Below are 19,329 nucleotides of genomic sequence, written 5' to 3' on the forward strand. Positions count from 1 at the left end.
CCAGGAAGGCCGTTCGTTGACTGTGGAGTTGAATAGCCTGCAAGTGAGTGAAGAAACTACGTCATCCCTGATCATAAAACCTAGTGAACTGCAATCAGGCTGGTATTTGTACTACAGAACCACCTGGGGAGGCTGGCCTGACTTGGCATGGGCCTTGCTTCCTGAACAGAGGTAAGGCTTTCTTCTCTGCCCCTCCCTACCTGCCCAGACGTCAGGAGAGGGGACGGGCCTGAGGTTGCTGAGAGGTCAGGAAAGCACTGGAGATAAAATCAGCAAATGTTCCACTATTGCTTCTGCCAGCTGCATGACCTTGGACATTTTCTTTTTCCTTCTGGCCCTCAGCTTTCCTTTGTCTAAAGTGGGATCCCTGGCCTCTGCCATGGCTAGCAGAACAGAGCTGTAGCATCACTGTGTCTTGAGTTAGAACTGTGTCTTAGCTCTTGCAAAGGGTGTGACACCAGGCTCATCACCTAACCTCCTGGTGTCTCAGGACTCATTCAGTAAAATGTAGTCTTGACTGTTTACTCAGTGCGAGTGGCAACTAAATGAGATACTATAAGCAGTGCGCTTGGCAGAGACCCCAGCCTTGGAAAGTGCTTAGCAAATGGCAATTATTGCTCTTACTGTTATCAAAGTTTGTCATTCTAATCTGAATCCCAAGATACCTGCCTCTCTGGCCAAGGGAAAGAGTGCTGAAGCCTTACATTTGGGCACGTTTTTTCCAGTTCCTGTGTAGGTGGTCTTTCAGCTCCCTAGGGCCACCATGGCAATCCCATATACGGACCTTTGGCAAAGGGGACTGCTCTGTGGGTCAGAAGGAGCCCAAAAGCCTGTGCCAGAGACCCTGTGTAAACACTAATCCAGCCTCAGTTTCCCTTGTCTAACGATCATGAGCCCTGATCATGATCAGCAGACTGATCAAATAACAGTGGTTTTGAGCCTGTGTAGAGCCACAGCAGTGCATGTTTTCTGACCACCTGGGGTATGCTTTGACCTGTCTTGGGCAGACATTAAACATGGCCCAACCCAGAAGTTTACATCTTAGGGGACAAGAGACACCTAAAGGGTTAATGAGAACTCAATGGGCAAGGTACAAATATCTCAGAAGTACGGGGATTGTGAGAACCCAAAGCAGGAACCCCCATCCTGAATTTGGGGGGAGGGTACGGTCAGAGCAGCTTTCTCTTTTGGGAGTTTGCTTTGTAAACCTCGATATCCTCTGCACATTGATAGAATTGTGTACTTGCTTTGCTTCCAGTTGTGGGCCCTGAGGGCTTGAAAATCCTGGAATATTCATGCTGAAGGATTCTTCAAATGATGTTCTAGTACAGCCAATATGTTTATGAAAAGACACTGCGAGTAACATGAGGCAGAAATTGGCCCAGGATCCCATAGCCTGTCAGGGCCAGAGCTGAGTCCGGAATCTGAATCTTAACTTCCCACTTGTGGGGCTCACTGGTCCCAGAACTAATAGCTTCTTGCCCAGCCTCCTCATCTCTCCCTGACTCAGTCTCTGCCTCTGTCTCTCTCTTTCTTTCTTTAACAAATGTACATACGTGTACACACACACTTGTCCATCAGAGCACACCTGTAGCCCCTCACCCTCCACTGCTGCCAACTCCTATAAAACAGGAAAACAGATCAGCTTGGCTTTGGCTGTAACATGTACAAATACATGCAGCAAAGTTTCCAAAGGGAGACAGACAGTGAGTGCCTTTCAGGGTCTGGCAGTTTTACGGGCAGAGGCCTATTAAAAAGCATACCCCCACATAAAGCCCATGGACTGGCTACGGCATTCTCTCCAGTCCCCTTGTATACTGCACTGATGGTGTACATGGGAAGGGCCACTCTTCTCAAGAGATCCTAGGCCTGCATGTACTTCCCAGGGATCCTCCCTCAGGGTCCCCTCATTCTATGCATCAAGCTCAATCTTACTGGGTGAGCTAAGTTTATTATGACCTAAGTCCAATGAGAGGTTCCAAGAACAGAGAGAATCTTGCCCAGTCCATGACCTTGTGTTGTTCATGGTCCTAACAGAACGATGATATTGAGTGAGAAGAATGCTAGAAGGAGGCAAGGAGTCCCCATTATAAGACCTCAGTGAAAAGAGTTACCAACTTCTGGGAGTGACAAAAGGTCTCAGGGAGCCAGTGAACATTTCAGCTGAGTCTGCCAGGCTGGAGGGGCAACTCCAGCAGAGGGAGCAGCACATGCCAAGGCTAAGAGGGAGGGTGTGCGAGGGCACTCTGAGATTTTTCAGTGTGGCTACAGGATAGGGTGTTGAGTACAAGGAGAACAGCAACTAACACTTACTTGTTATGTGCCAGGTACTGTTCTAAGTATCTGACATGTTGAACCATTTCATTTTCCCTAAAACCTTTTGAGGGGTGCTACTATTTTCCCCAGCTGGCAGAATAGAATACCAAAACATGGAAAGACCACTAGTCCAAGGCTCTTGGACCTTTAGCAACCAGTGGCTTGTACAGCCGTGAGTGTGAGACTGGGGTTATCTCTAGGGCAGTAGAGTTGGCTGGGGGTGCAGGCTCTGCTCCAGCCTTACTTGGATCTTAACCCACTCTAGACTGGCTGAGTGGAGACAGTCACTCTGCCTTTGTCAACTTCAAAGGGAGGTGGTGGAGATAAGAGGGAGAGAGGTGACAAATATTTCTTGTATATGAGTCACCATCTAATATAATCCCGCATGGCCATGGCACACGCATCTTCCCCATGTGGTGGAGGCATATGGAGAACCCAGGACCCACAAAGGGTAAATGGCTTGCTCAAGGCCATCCAGCCACTCTGCTACAGAGGCAAGTCTAGGCCCCAGAGCTCCTCATCTCAGGAGGCAACAGAGTATAGTAGTTAAAATTCTGAAGTCCGATGACACCTGGGTTGAAATTTTGGTTCTGCCACTTCCTAGCTGTATGAGGCCAGGGAGTCTCTTAAAACATGTACGGTTCAATTGTCTCATCTATAAAGTGGGAATGATAATTTATGTATCACAGAATTGTTTTGAGGAATGTAAAATATTACATATGTAAAGAATCTGGCATATGGTAAGCACTCAATCAATTAAATAATGGTAATGAGGTGAGGATGTGGTGATGATGATGGTGGTGGTGGTGACAATGAAGACGATGATGATAATGATGGAAGAGGAGGGGAAGGAGAAAAGAAAAGTAAGAAAAGGGAGGAGATGAGGAGGAGGAAGAATTTAGCACTCTTTCCATAAGTCTGGTATCTCACTCCTCCATAAGATTCTATGCTGGCTTTACACAGCCCATCACTATTACATGCCTGCATTTGGAAGTTATAACACACTGGTACATAGTTACACACAGATCCATGCATGATTTCCACATTCAGTTAAATGATATTTTTGGTTCTAATATGTTCCACAGGTTTACATGCCTGCATTTGGAAGTTATAACACACTGGTACATAGTTACACACAGATCCATGCATGATTTCCACATTAAGTTAAATGATATTTTTGGTTCTAATATGTTCCAGTTACTGTACTTGCATGATGTAAATCATGCCTCATGCATGCACTGTCCACTGAGACATGTGATTTATCATCCACTTCATGCCCCAACTGGTTCTGCCTCCTTTAGCATTTAGACACCAGAGGGCAAAGAGAAGTTAGCAAGTCCTGTTGACTCAACCTCCTTGATACCACTCAGATCCAGCCTCACCATTGCAATGGCTCTGGTTCAGGCATCACCTCCCTCTTAAACAATACTTATCTAGTATCCTATCCTGTCCTATCCTATCCATCCATATCCTATCTATCTTATCCATTCTACCTATCTTATCCTATCCTATTCTATTCTATCTTATCCTATCCTATCCTATCCTATCCTATCCTATCCTATGTAGTTTCCATGCCACTGGCTGTCCCCCTTCTCCCCACTCTCCTTCCTGCAGCCAGTAGAGTCTTTTCAAAGTGCTCTTCTGCCCATGGAACATTCCCATGTTCAATTCAATGCTTTTCAATGGCCAGCGTGGTATGCCTCTGCCAACCTCTATAAACACAGCCTTTACATCTTAGCCCGCACCAGTTGCTTACCATCCCTCAGACCAATATGTTGGTCTCTCTATTCATAATGCCCTTTCCCTATTGCTCCACTAACTGAACATCCTTTGACTGTGAAGGCTTTCCTGAGGCCTGCCTTTCAATGGCAGAGTTAATTGCACCCATTCTTTCTCACATAAATAAGCCACTGTAATAGCTATTTATTGAGCACTTTTGTTTTCAAGCACCCAATAATTATATAAATATATATAAATATATATAATATTAACTTTATATATTACCTAATTTAATCTTTCCAATAGTCCTTTGAGGTAGTGTATTTAACCCCTTTATAGGTAAAGAAAGTGAGGCTACAGGAGGACAATTTAATATCAGCTAACCTGAGCCTCCTTTTAGCAAGATCATGTTGAGATTGCCCCTTTTCACTAAAAATTGCGCAGCCAATATTTAAGCCCACATTGGCATGACTCCAAAATGTCTGATTTTATCACACTGTATTTAGTTAGCTAAGTTCAGGAAGTTCCTTAAGGAAAGGGTCTGGTTGCTGTTCATCTCAGTACACCAAACCCAGAAATTAGTACTCAGATATAGGTTGGAAGTTAGAGGGACTTAGCTTTTGACTTAAGATGAAGAATGGGGCATTACATGCATTTGCCCAAGGAGGTAGTAAGCCTAGTGCTCACCAATTCAAAACACTTAGTCTGTCCAAGTTTAGATTTCAGTATCTCAATATCATTGCTTACTGCTGTAGCTATAAGATCGGGAACAGGCTATTCAATCTGCCTAAACCTCAGTTCCTTTCATTGTAAAATGGTAATCATAACAGCACATGACTGCTTTGTACATGGTTAAATGACATGTGTGTGTAGAATTGTTGATTTGATGAGGACACCATATATAGTAGTTATCAGCATTTGTGTATGCAGTTCACTCTTTACTGTAAAGTCTACCCAAAGAAGACACTTTTTAACCATAGAGTATATGGGAGTCATCTAGGGGAGATTTCCTGTGCACCCCAATACACACCTCTGTGTGTTCACAATTTCTTTACTCCATGGTAGAGACCACACGAAAAGTCCCATCTCTGCCAGCACAGTGGGACATGAGCTCCCCTGGCATGTTCTGTGGCAGCACATGAATCCATGTGGCCGTGCAGAGGCCAGGGTGGGTGCCGGACTCAGCAGCCTCATTTACACTTCAATATTTTTTATTTTTCTTTTTCCAGTGAAACATCTTAACAAATATAGGTCTAACCTCCTTTCTTGTCATGGCAGGGCAAACACACACACACACACACACACACACCTGTATAATCAGGCTTCTGGAATCTCACTCTGGAGAGCCTTAGGGTGGCTGGTAAGGGCAATAGGGTCCACAGTGCCAGGGAACAAAGATTGAAACCAGGCAGGGATATGGACAGAAGGACGGGCTGGGGACAGCCTGACTGCAGATATTCTCAGGGGCCAGCTAACTTGGCCAACTGAGCAACTATCCAGAGGCCACAGCTGTCTGTTGAGAGCCTCAAAGAAAACCAGGGACTTCTCCTTGGAGTTCTTGCTATTGGGTTAAGTTCCACCATCATGGCCACTCTTCTGACTTCATTTTTTTATACAAGTTACAGTTCATAGATCTCAAGGCTGTTAGTTATTAATTCTATCTCTTAATCAGACTCCTGTAAACCTTTCCCAGGCAAAATTTCCTAGCCATCACCCCAAGATTCATAGCATTATGCCTATTGTCTCTCTTAGGGGGAAAAAACTACTCTATAGTGTGTCGGATGCATTAAAGTCACTCTATTGCTCAGGCCTCACAACAAATCCATCAGGTTGGACTACCACTGACCCCATTTTGTTGACAACAAAACTGAGGTTCAGATGTCAGCTTACTCACCCAAAGTAATAGCTGGTGAATGGCAGCAGTCAGATTCAGACTTAACCAGGTTCAGACCACAGCCCCAGCACACTGGGAAGTTTAACTTTCTGCAACAGTTGAGCTACATTTTTCTTCAGGTTGGGTCAAGACAATGGAAAGCTACAGCAAGGAGGAGACTCGGCAAAGGCTCGGGACCTACGGTTTAAGAAAGGGCATATACAAGAGGAACTTAGAACAGGGTTTGCCATGTGGCCTGTGTCCCCCCACAGATTTATATTTTGAAACCTAATGCCCGATGTGATGGTACTTAGAGGTGGAGCCTTTGGGAGGTGATGAGGTTGTGGGGGTGGAGCCCTCGTGAATGGGATTAGGACCCTTAGAAATGAAGCCTCAGAGAGTTCCCTTTTCCCTTTCACCATGTGAGGATACAGGGAGAAGACTGCCACCTATGAAGTAAGAAGAGGGTGCTCACCAGACACCAAATCTGTCGACACCTTGATGTTGGACTTCCCAACCTCCAGAACTATGAGAAACAAAATGGTTTAAAAGTCACCCAGTCTATGGTATTCTTTTATACTGTAACTGAAAAATATACAATTGACAAAGACAGGCAAGTACACGATGAATGGTGACTATTACTTTTTTGGGGGGTGGGTGGGTAAGATGTTGGTTCCTCTCTGAAAAGTTATTAGCACTGTGGGGAGAATTTACTCATCTGAACTCCACCTATATATTTCCAGAAATGTAAATCCAATAATCACACAACTTTTTGAAAGACCACCTTTGTGCTTAGGTTGTTGGAAGTTGACCAGATCTCTAGGGACCTGAGTCATTTGGAATGAGCTCCTTCCACTTTGGTTCTCCATGTGGATTACAGTCCAGGGTGGGGAGCATGGAAATAACCTCCACATGTAGATTTACAAGAAGGGGTCTATTGATCTCATCAGCACTCATTAATATTGAGAAGTAGGCATATTTTTAACAATTTATATTTTACTGATATTCAGTATCTTTATCTCTCTGAACCCCCGCAGTGCCCAACTCCTCTCTGAAACAGGTGTCATCCTTGCATTGTAAAAGGTCTCACCTACATTCCACTTCCTCTAGCCAGCCAGCTTCTCTGAGCTAATGTCAAGATGTTAGACGTCTATAATGCCTCTTTGTACTCCTTCTCCTCCCAGGTAACACACTGGAAGCAGTTCAAGTGTCATTTAAAAGATTTCAAAGGTGGACTGTTTCTACCATGACTACAGGATCCAAAATGTCATCACCTCTTGCCTGGAAAATGACAAGTCATCCTCTTTGGGGTTTTGTCCACTCCAACCTCCAGCCTATAGCAGGAATGTTTTTCTTTCTTTCTTTTTTCATAAAGAGCAAGTAGGCTATTTCACTCTTGTGAACGTTCTATGGTTGGTGGTCCTCAGTTACTTCAAATACTGTCAAACTTTTTATTCAAGGCTTCTGAAGCCTTGCCTAGCTCATGGCCTTACCCCTTGCTGCTTCCTACTTTAATCTCTATTCTCAATGAAAGTGCTTTCAGCCCTTGAATAAATTATGTTTTCTCCTCACTCTGGGCTTTTGCTCATGGTATTCCATCTGGCTGGAGCAAATCCCAGACTTCTTCCCTCTGTCTGGCTCTTTCCTCCCCATCCTTTGAGCATAGGTATCATTTTGTTCAAAAAAGCATTTCAGGACCCTCCAGTTTGTCTAATGACCCAACAGTGAGTTTGAAGAACCTCTATTCTTCCCCTATGCCAGCCTGAAATCACCAGATGATTTCTCTATTTCCACTGGATGATAAGTTCCCCGAGAGCAGGGAGCTTCTCTTTCTTTCATTCCATACCCGTGCCTGGCATATAACATACAATCAACATGTATTTGCTGAGGGAATAAACAGCAGTCCCCCATTGGTAAGAAACACTACCCAAGCAGAAAGAGAGACAATAGGAGTTTTTAATGCGTGGAAAGTCCTGCAGGGACTCTGGGCAGACCCCCAGGTAGCAGTAAGAGGCAGGGGTCCTGCAAACTCAATACCATCTGGGAAAAAAAGTTCTCAAGACCCAAGCTTCCTCACTGCAGCAATTTGTGGGGCCTTCTTCCTGATGCTGAAGAGGTCCGATTGTCTCTCCACAGGTGTCCTGCCGGGGTCCATGGCTGGAAGGAAGCTGAGAGTGGCAGCAGGAAGGAAGAAGAGGAAAGGCCGCTTGGTCTCCACCTGAAAGCTCCCATCTCAGAACTGACCACCATCCATAAGAAAATGTTTAAAAAGGAGGGACTTTGATAGAGTCAAATTATATCTTAGAAAAAAAATAAAAGATAGAGTGAAATGGATAATTCCAGTGGCTGCAAAGTTCTCTGTCGGCTATCCACAAGAGAGAGAGTTTGCTTTGGCCTTGCTGGCAAGCCTCATTGCCAAGCACATCCTCAGCTGTCCCCAGCCCACCCAGGCCCCAGGATCCACGAGAGTACTGCTCCCCCCCCAACGGAGAGTCTCTGTGCTCATGGAGGGTGGCGCCCTCCCTCACCGGCCCTTGGACTCCCCGTACGTGTTTCGGGCCATGGACACCATCTTCTCCTCGCACGTGATTTTGGTGTCCTTGAGGATGCTGTACCACACCATCCCCGCAGGCCGGACCTCCTCGCTGCGGCAGAAAAGGTAGGGCACAGTGTCCACGCGGCTCTGGATGTAGGCGCTTCGCAGGAGGCTGGAACAGTGGCCGCTCACCCTCTCCAGCCGCCTCAGGATCAGGTGGGCCTTCCTGAAAGGGAGGAGGAGACAGTAGCAGGAGAAGCCCAGGTCAAGGAGGGTGGTGGAGTCTTTGAGGGTTGAATACAGACCAACAGACAAATTATGGTTTATTGTCCCAGCAATTTCCTATGTCTTCCTGACATGAGTGTGATATTTCAAACACTTACTCAAAAATCACCTTATCCTCTCCAACTGTGCAATGTCCAAAAAATGAAAAAGCAGGATAACCTTTGACATAGCATTTTTACTACTAAGAGAGGAGAGTCCTAGGAGGGATAACACCATCAGCTTTGGGACTTTTACCCAGTAGAAATTGTTATAATAATAAACAACAACTATAATAACCAAAATACACTGACATCATAGTGCTAGAAATTAAGTACTTAAGATACATTTAAAATTTTTTATTTAATCTTTACAACAGCCCTGGATATATTGTTATTTGTATTCACACTTAATAAGTGTGAAGCCCAAGGCTCAGAGAAATGACATTACTTGGCCAAGATCAAACATCAAGGTGACCACTGGAGTTGGATGTTTGAATCTAGGCCTTGAAAACCCACAAGTCTCTCTCTAACTGTGCTTTCATGCTTCTCTAATTCCCTCACATTCTTTTCTCACAGTCAAGAAATTTGGGAATCTTATATCAAAGCCTAGCATATATGTCCCCGAATCAGAACTTCTCTGTATCTCATTTTTCTCTTCTCTAAAACAGGGATGGTGGGCCCACCTTCTTAAATTGATCATGAGGCTAACTATGAGAAATGCCCAAAGCCTGGCACAGAGTAAGCACCTGATAAATGGCAGCTACTGTTATAAAGAATAGTTACGAGGATGTCTCAGGATCAAGGTCACAACGAACAGTAGTATAAGAAAGAATCACTCTGCACTGTGGCGATCATCATTTACTTCATCCAGCACCGAGGGAGGGTCCCCAAGGACAGGTCACGGCTGCATAGAAAATGAAAGCTAGCAAGGATCTTTGAGATTACGTAGTCTGGATTTGTCAAAGGCAGGAATATTCTTTGTCGTGGGGGCTGTGTCATAGGACATTTAGCAGCATCCCAAGACCTCTGCCCACCAGATGCCAAGGGCACTCCCAGTGGAGAACCAATGACCCAGTCTGACTTGCTCTCATTAAAGATGTGGAAATAGGTTTAGAGAGGGAAAGGAATGTCCTTTTCCTTGGTCATACCACTCCCTGCCAATGTGCCTGTCTCCTGTGGAATCCACTTTCCTTTACATCCTATCACCTTCTAGATGCTCAGGAATCCCAAGAGGCTAAATAACAGGCTCCCTCCTGCTGTCCTCTCCATGCCCCTCGGAGACTCCGGGAGGTAGGATGTTTTATGACAACAGACCCCACAAATGGGAGACTGTGTCGGGCACCTGCATGGCGGCTGGAAAAGGGCTGGGCTTATGTGTGTACGTTTTTGTGGGCACAATTTACGAGGCACCTTTCAAAAAGTCCTCTTTGTATAGTTTACCACTTGGGTGGAATATTTCCTGAGGTGCCAAGAATTCAGAGCTTCATAATCACATTCGAGTGGCTGTGCTGCCCACAGTCCTTGCTCCCTCTCGGCAGGCACCTCTAGGGGAGCAGCCTGAGGAGTTCACTCCTCACCCCTCCTCACTGGAGTTCTTGCTCTGTTCCTTACCAGCTCCGCCTCCTTGGGAAACTCACTTAATGCCTCTGAGTCTGTTTCTTCTCTTGAAAAATAGGATTGTTGTAAAGTCTGAGGGGATAAAGTCATTGGCTACTCATTTACTGAGCATTTATTATATGGCTGAGCTCCCCATCCAGTGGGGAAGACAGACAAATTAAAAGTCACAAGACAAGTGGCAAGAGCAGTGATTTATAGAGGCACCGGATCTGTGGGAAAAGAGAGGACTGTGCCTAGGTAGGATTAGAGATACCCAAGAAGACACCTTAGTAGGTGGGGAGCTTGTGCTGAGTCTCATAAGAGGAGTAGTCAGGTAATGCACAGGGCAGAGGCATAACAGGAGGCACAGTTCGAGGCATAGACATGAGGGATTGCTTAGAACTTATTCTGAAAACGTATAGCTGGAATCTGGCATGCTAGTGGGGACACAGTGGGAAACCCAAGAAGTGCCTCTGAAGCTCAGAAACCAGGTGCATTATACAGGCCCTGGAGCCTGACTGCTTGGGTTCCAATCCCGGCTCAGCCACTTACTAGTTCTGTGATATTGGTGAAATTATTTGACCAGTTTTGCCTCAGTTTCCTTACCCATACAATGCAAATAATAAGTGTATCCATCAGCAAGGGTGGTTTACACAATAAAAAAAAGAAGCATGAATCAATCAATAATAAGCCCTCAATTAATGATGTCTATGATTATTGTCTCAGGGTAAGCAGGGAAGTTACTGAAGGGTGTCAAGCAGCAGAGCAACAGGTTCAGAGCTGCAGTGTTTAAAAACACTCCTGGCTGCTCTGAGGAGAATCGAACTGGGGGAGAGCAAGACAGGCAGCCAGAACAAGGTGGGGAACACATCCAGGTGTCATTGTTCTTGGAGGTGCTAGTTTGCTTTTTCTCTCTGTGCTTTCACACAGCTCTTTATTTTTTGTTTCCTCATTTATAAAAAGGGGATGATATTTCCTACCTCATCAAGTTATAGCAATGATTCAGTAATATGTGTAAAACGCTTAGGAAAGTGTGTGGCACATAGTAAGCCCCTCATATGTGTTGGAAAACCTCACCACCATCGTCAGCACGTCTGCCACCACCAGCATTATTTGTATACTGGTTTAAGCCTTGGGAATCTTTATGTCAGTGGTAAGAGACAGCCAGACAAAAATAGTAACAGCTTCTAATATAGGGGCAGAGTGCTGGGTTGAAGAACATGCCAGGTGCTATGAGAATATATAAAATAGGCACCTAATCATTAGTTTGGGGGCTCCAAGAAGTCTTCCTAGATGGTGTAATATCTAAGCTAGGTTTTCAATGATTAAACTTTTTTTTTCAGGGAGATAGAGAGGCATAGGGGACAGCCCCTCCAGAGTTAGACTATAGAAAGAGCTGAGATGAAATATTTGGCTCTGAAGCCCCAGATTCAAAGCTTAGCTCTACCACTTAGACATGTGAATCATGAGCAAGTTCTTCACTGCCACTAACTCTTAGTGACCATGTCAGGAAAAGGGGGATAATAACAGTATTTGGGAGAGGGTAAGATAGCCTGGGTAATTTGGTTAGGTCTAAATGCTAAATGCTAGCACTAAATGCTAGCCATGGCTCAGGGTAGCACCTGATAAGAGAAAGCACACAGGTGTCAGAGCGAATTAGCTCGACTCACTGCTCTTCAATGAGCCTCAGCTTCCTCATTTGTAAATTGGAAAAGAGACACTTCTCTCTCTTTTTTTAATCACTGTTCAAGTACAGTTTTCTCCCTTTTACTCTCATTCCAGCCCACCCACCCAACCCTCCCCACTTCCCTCCCATTACCACCCTCCCCCTAGTTTTTGTCCATGTGTCCTTTAAATTTGTTCCTGTAAACCCTTCCCATTCTCCCCTGAAATTCCCTCTTCTCTCCCCTCTGGTCACTTCTCTTGCAGGGATGTTAGGCAGCAATGAAACGACTGGCACAGATAGGCATCTGGCACAGGAATCTGTACATAATCAGCACTACACCAATGTCATTTTGCTTAACTGACCTCTGCTTTTTCTCCACCATATGCAATGCCCCAGCTCATTGGTTTGCATTCAGGCCACAAAGACAGCATTCAGAGGGTGAAGCCATGGAGAGAAGGGTTGGAGGTGTTCAAAGGCTGGGGAGGAGGAGGGGGAGCAAGATACCAAAGGCGAGAGTTCTGGGTAATAAGCTGTGGGCAACAGAGATCCATAAAGGAAAGGCCAGGCATGCTCCAAGCTTTCCCTGGAGGTAGAGGTCATGGGTCAGAGTGACCACTTTTCTCAAATACTGAAAATGATATCTTCCTCGTTGCAGACAAAACTCAAGCCAACTGGGATAGGAAGCAAGAGGTGAAGGAGGGCCACCGCACATTAATTTATTGGTTGTATCAGCTGGCAAGATTGAGACAGGGCTGGCTTGGGAAAGAGTCGGGGGCTGGGATCAGATGCCACTTCTCCGGGAATTGTAGAACCTTTGACCAACTATTCTATTCCCAGGACTATTACCCAATCCGCTGTTGACACAGTTATGGCACAGAGACCTAATTTGTAAGGGGGCTTGGAGTAGAGAGGAAGAGGAGAGGCAATAAGGAAACATTCCTGTTCGTCCCTCTCCCTCCTCCCAGCCTCCTTGCATTGAGCTTAAATGTCTCTGTGATAGCTGACCTCAAGCTTAATGAGGATCAAGGGCATGATGTGGCTGCTAAAACTTGGAACACAACCTCCATAAGTGGAGAGGGCAGATTAAGAGTAGTAATGACTTTGTTTATGCTGCCCTGGTCATCTGAAGAACCCTGGTCACTTCTGGTAAGAGGGATATATTCAAATTGTAGCCAGACCATGATTCTGAAGGTTGTCTCAAAAGCAAGCCTTCTGAGGAAATGCTGAAAGCGAGTGGAATGTGCCCACTGATAGGGGGATTTAGGCAAATCGTTATGTTGTTACAGTAACTAAAGTCAAGTGGTGGGAAAAATGAGTCAGAAATGACAATGGCTACAATTGATTGAGTACCTTCTATGTGCTAAAAACCTATGCAACATCATCTTTAACATAATTCTCACCACAAGTACTAGAGTGTGTACTTTATTCCCAGTCTTCAGATGGTAAAAGTGAGCCTCTGGCTGGTTAAATGATTTGACTAGGGTTAACAAGGTGAGAGAATAGGGTCTCAGATCTCTGCTGCAGGGCACCCAAGTTTTACCCACAGAGCCATTTTAAAATTGACAGAAGGCAAATTTTGACTCCATATAATAAAAATAACTTAAAACTTCCAGTCCTCTAAATGTATAATGAATCTTTCCATGTCTCCAGTGGGTTCCCCTCACTGGAGATGAGCAAATGCAATTACATTTTAGAAAGGAGTTTGTCTTAGTCTATTCAGGCTGCTATAACAAGACACCACAGAGAGGGTGGCTGATAAAAAACAGAGACTTGTTCTTACAGTTCTGGAGGCCAGGAAGTCCAGGTGCACGGCACCTGCAGACACAGCTGGTTGATGAGGGCTGGCTTCCTAGTACACTGATGGCACGTTCTCTCTGAGCCCTCACATGGTGGAAGGGGCAAAGGCTCTCTCTGAGGTCCCTTTTATGAGAGCACTAATCCCTTTCATGAGGGATTTACCCTCATGGTCTCATCACTTCCCAAAAGCCCCACTTCCTAATACCATCGAATTGGAGATTAGCCTTCAACATACAAATCTGGGGGAGACACAAGCATTCAGACCATGGCAGAGCCTAATGGTAGTGGAAATTGGAATAGATTGTTTGCTTGTTTGTTTGTTTTTAATCTACAACAAATTAGGGGGCTTGATTCATAGGAAAATACCATCTGCTGAGCATCTGATGAACACTTCACAACAGACCCTGGTGTGACTCAACTGCCAAAGAATTCAGTTCCTAAGACGAGGGAACTGCATTCACTGAGGTCTGTTCATGCATTGATGTCATGCTAAAATGAAGGTCTTCCAGATCTTCCCAGAAACCATAAGTCATGTTTTCCCTTTGTTGCTGAAGCATTCTGTTTATTTTTCTATTGAGACTCATGGTACATTCTCCCTTATTTGTCCATACATCATAGGATGCAATATGTTATAACGGGCGAGCCACAGTTTTGATATCGGAAGATGATGCTTTGCATTTGGGCTCTGACACTTAGGAGCTGTGTAACACTGAGCAATTCATTTAATGCCACTGATTATCCGCTGCTTAAACTTCAAAACTGATTTTTCAGGAGATGAAATGAGAGTTAAGTGTCTGGGCCCAGAATAGGCGCTCAACCTGTGCCTCCCACTTGCTTCTTAGGCAGCGTATGGCAGTGTACAGTTCTCCAGGTGTCCAGATCCTGACTGTGCAAGAAAAATGCATTAACAAGGGGGCATTGCCTTGAATCGAGGAAATTTTCAGTCCTTAGCTTTCAAAACATAGCAATTCTCTAGCCAGGGTTGAAAAGGGGGACTAAACATCACAAGAGCATCACATGGACCTAGGGAAATAATTAAGAAAGTGGGCAAAATGTTTATATGGATTTGTTTAGGACAGCAAAGAAGATGCTGTCTTTAACAGAGATAAATTCATATAACTGCATGGCTAATGGGCCTTTCAAAAAGACAACATATTTACATATGCATCTGCAGGAAAAGACTTTGATTTATATTGTTAAGTGTAAACAGATAACAAACGCAGAGGATATATTTGTTAAACATAGCAGAGTTGATGGAAATGGAGCTGTGGTTATGCAGAGGTAGCCATATCCTTAACCCTGTATCAGGCTCCCTATTCACGTGCATGTCCGTGTCATATACACACCTGTATCCTCAAAGGTACGTGTATGCCGTTAGTGCTTTCGTCTCTGGGTTGAGAGTGTAGGGTTCACAGGCGAAAAAATTTTCACTTTACATTTTATATACATCTGTATCATTTGAATGTTACAGATTGAGCAAGAATTATTTTTAGAATAAAATACAATAAAGGTATTTCCACTTTGAAACATGCTTGCATACATGTATATTTTAAAGCTGGTATGATAAATCCTGCAATGAAACCGTGGTTTTATGGCTTCCCAGTAATTTGCTAGGCTTACTTTCAGAGTAAATCCACATCAAATTTAACCTCGGACCACACCCCCTAAACAGAAAAGCAGGTATTTATTGCCCCTGAATATACATCCTCAACACCAGGTTTGAAATGTGATTTTTTTAAGGTGACCTGTGAAAATATCTACATTTGGCTTTGTCTCCTCCTCATTCTGTCACAAGAAACCATGGGACCTTCCCAAGAGTTCATTCCTAAACTGATGGTAAAATGACTTGAGTCTCAACTAACCTCACACTATCTCATTTGGGGACGCATAAAGAAGTCAAGATAATAGCTAATTTTGCTATATTATCAATGGGACTCTGATCTGTGGGACACCTGTTCAAAGTCACTGTGTATGCTATTTGTATTCATCTATTCTAAGATATCTTTGATTGTAATAGATGCTATTTCTGTCAAGAAAATAGAAAAATACATTGAATGACCGAATGTGCACAATCCATCCTGATTTCAGAAATGTCAAAATATGCAGAAAAAAATTAAAAGTGCATCCGAGATTATAGGAATATGGCCCTGGAAGTCAAGTTTGCTCTTGTTCCCAAATGTTCTACAAATTCCAGGGGAAATAATCCAAAATATTGAAGGAAGGGGCTAATATAATCTCGGGCTAAAAGAGTGCACGGTGACATCACAAACTTGATTGTTTTCACTTAAGGACATGGCAACTATGCCCATAGAATGTGCCAATTCCTCAGAGGGGAAAAGCTTCTTATCTGGCTATGTTGAGAAAAATCCCAGGCTGACCCAAGCCTGGGATGATTTCTGTGATCTATTAGCAATGTCTGCCTTGGAAGCAAGTGGGGCTGAGGTCATAGTCTAGAGAGATCAATTCCACCAAAACAAAACCTCTTCAACTACTCACTCTCTTCTCCCTACTCTACCATTGTAGTCAAATCTGACTGAGAGAATTAAGAGGCCCAAGGGTGGTCAAGGATATTCAGACTGGAGCAAATTCTGGTCCCTGGCCACCTATGAGCTCAGTTTTTCAAGTCTCCTAATAGGAACCGTATGGCTGGGACAGCTGGGTATCAGCATGTCTTCTCGGAGCAGCTGTCTGACGTAACCTCTAGTTGACACGGGAACCAGGCTCTGGAGGACATTGGCCTGATAGATTTATTAGGCACAGGTAAGAGATGCCCTTTTGTCATTAAAAAATTTTACGGGGGTATGGGACCCCACTTTCAGGGGTACTTGGTGATTTTATACCAAGAGAATCCTGCCAGAGCCTACCCCATGCTATCAGCCTTCAGGATGCTCCTGGGAAACACTCTTATGATGACCCAGGTCAACCTAGGTCCCTGAGAAATAGGATGTCCTGGGCTGGAAGGGAAAGGACACTCATGGTGTCTGTTCTCTGGTCTCCAGGACCTTCGGGACTCACTGGTTCCTTGGCTTCCCAGCTTTTCCTCACTAGATGCTGAGCCTTATAAAGGCAGAGGTTGTCTATTCCACTCCACAGCACAGAATCGGACACATAGTCAGCACATTAAATGAATCAATGAATCAGCAAATTAAAGAAGTGAGGTCTCTTCAAGTCTCTTATCATTTGCAAGAAAACAATGCATTTTCGAAGGCTATTTTTGAGCTACGAAGACCTTAGAATTCATGGAATTCAGTTGTTTGCGACTGTGATCTATAGATCTTGGACAGCTCAGAGAAGCCAATAGGACCCTTGGTATTAGTGAGGAGTGGAAGAAGAGACCCACCCAGCGGGTGGGGCTCCAAACCACCCTCTCTAGCTAACACCAGAACAACTCTGTAGTCATCTGGTCCACACATCCACTCATCCCATTATTCAATTATTGAACAAGTGATGACTTAGCACCTACTTACAAGGATCACTAGGACATAAAACATCACTAGCTACACAAACTGACATTACTGTGGGGAAGAAAGCTAAGATATAAGTAAAGATATATGCAATATAGGATACTAAAACTAATAGATACAATGCAGAAAATTAAGACATGAGTGTGTGATAGAGTGAATGAGGAGGAGTATTAAGAATATTCCAAGGAGATGTCATTCTAGCTTAGACCTGGGGTTCTGTGTAAAATTTATTTAGAGAATAAATTTTCCATGGACCAAACAAAAATATTAAGTACCACTGAACTAGCTCATCCTAGTTTAGTGGGCCCCTACTTTAGGAGACTGAGGGCCAGTGCGGGCCAGAGCCCAAGACCACACAGCGAGTTTATGAGCAGTGTCCGGATGGGCGAGGATACACCTGCCTTGATTCCTGCTGACACACCAGTGTGCAACATTGGAGGAATGTCAGACCAAAGGAGGAGGGAGCTGTGTGACACTGGTGGTGGTTGGCAGACAGTGGCTGGTGACTGTTTGGCCAGAGGTTAGCAAGTTATCAAAGTGCATTGACAAGTGAGCTGTCCTGCCTCTGTGGGCAGCCATGGGCCCTTCCCAGAAGACTTAGATCCTGGAGGGTCACAAAGGATCCCAGAAGGCTGTGAAGACAAGGTCAGGAGTGGGGCTCTGGTTTAGCTTCCACCCAAACTCCCTGCACCCTCGGGACAACCCCATGAAGTGGACTGCCAACACCTGTCCCCGGGCAAGACGGCAGCCCAGGTTCACACAGCGGCTTTCACCTGTGCCTGCTCATCTGCCCTCTGTCAGCACTGATCTAAACAACCTTCTCTTCATATGAAAAGGGGGAAATTATAGTCCAGGGCCCAACAGAACACGTAAGGCCCAACCCAGGGAGAGGTCCCTTTTACCCCCCGACTGAGCTCTCATCTCCTCCTTTGAGGGCCTCAAATTCTTGAAAGGTTATTGCAATTGCTGTGAGGATTCAGGGTGAGAGCTCAGGACAGATCCAGGTTCCATGAAAAAAAATTTTCCGCTCTTGGCAGCTCATTGAACCCCATGGGGACTCCGATCCCTTATCATCTATGAAATGGGGAGGATGCCGTACGTTTTCCTGCTTACAGGGTAATTGGAAAGCTTTTTAAAGCACAACATGTTGCCCATTAAGTATTTTGGGAACTCATGCAATTCTCTCCAACACCACTGATGCTATCCTGGCCTAGAGCACCACACTGTCTCTCCAGGGCTGTTAGCACAGCAGCCTCTAGGGCCTCACTGCCTCCCTCCTGTCTGGACTTCCCCGGTCCCTGTTTCCAAATGCAGGCTGAGGGATCTTCTCCCTTGAAGATCTAATAACATCACCGCCCCCACCCCCACCATGAAAAACACTTGAAAAGCTTCCTGTTACCCCAGGGAGAGAATCCAAACTCTTTAACCCCACTTAGCTGGCATTCAGAACTGGCCCTTGCTGACCTCCCCCTTCTTCCCTTTTACTACTCCTGCTGTCACACACGTCGCTCCAACTATTGGGAAATGCATCCCATTCCTGTGCACACAGTGTTTATCAAAGTGCAGAAGGAGCTCCCGTGGGGCGGGGAGAGGCCTTGAGGTGGCACTCAGAGTGACCGTAGACCCTGGGTTAAACGGCAGTGACTCACACTGGGAAGAGCAGCTAGAGTCCCCTTTTTCACGCTCTTCCCCTCCTCCAGATTACTTTTAAAAAGTGCTGCTTTGGGGCTGTGACTTTAGCACTTCTCTAACACTTGCCCATCTCCTTCGTGAAGGGAGGACCTTGGGTTCCTCTAGGATGGAGCAGCATTGTTTTTGTTTTTTTCCCACTGTACTGAATGTTTAGGTTTAATTTTCAACTGAGATTAAATGCTATGTACATACCCTATGTATAAAATACATACAGTAGGGTAACAGGACAAAAATCACAGTTGTGGCAGGCAAATGATCACAATTTGAGAGAAAAGCCCTGCTCTAATGTAACTTTATCTCTTTAGAGCATTTCCCAGGGAGTTCCTCTGCACGGAGCCCTCCAATCCTCTGCTACCTCCACTTGCTTGACCCCAGTTCACCCTTCAGGTCTCAGAGTCTCAGCCTTT

General features: G+C 44.9%; 1 protein-coding gene across 2 annotated transcripts in view; it reads right to left on the bottom strand.

The window, feature by feature from the left end:
• Positions 1-7,846: 7,846 nt before the first annotated feature.
• Positions 7,847-19,329, bottom strand: part of ASTN2 (astrotactin 2) — an 821,211-nt gene continuing 809,728 nt past the window's right edge. For both annotated transcript variants that reach the window (XM_045840430.1, XM_045840429.1), the window contains exon 23: positions 7,847-8,670. In XM_045840430.1, the coding sequence (XP_045696386.1) occupies positions 8,433-8,670 (238 nt within the window). In that variant the 3' untranslated portion in view covers positions 7,847-8,432. The remainder of the gene's footprint in view (positions 8,671-19,329) is intronic.

This window comes from Phyllostomus hastatus, unplaced genomic scaffold (assembly GCF_019186645.2).
Source record: "Phyllostomus hastatus isolate PE091 unplaced genomic scaffold, TTU_PhHast_1.1 phas_contig_34, whole genome shotgun sequence".
NCBI classification, from domain to species: Eukaryota; Metazoa; Chordata; class Mammalia; order Chiroptera; family Phyllostomidae; genus Phyllostomus; species Phyllostomus hastatus.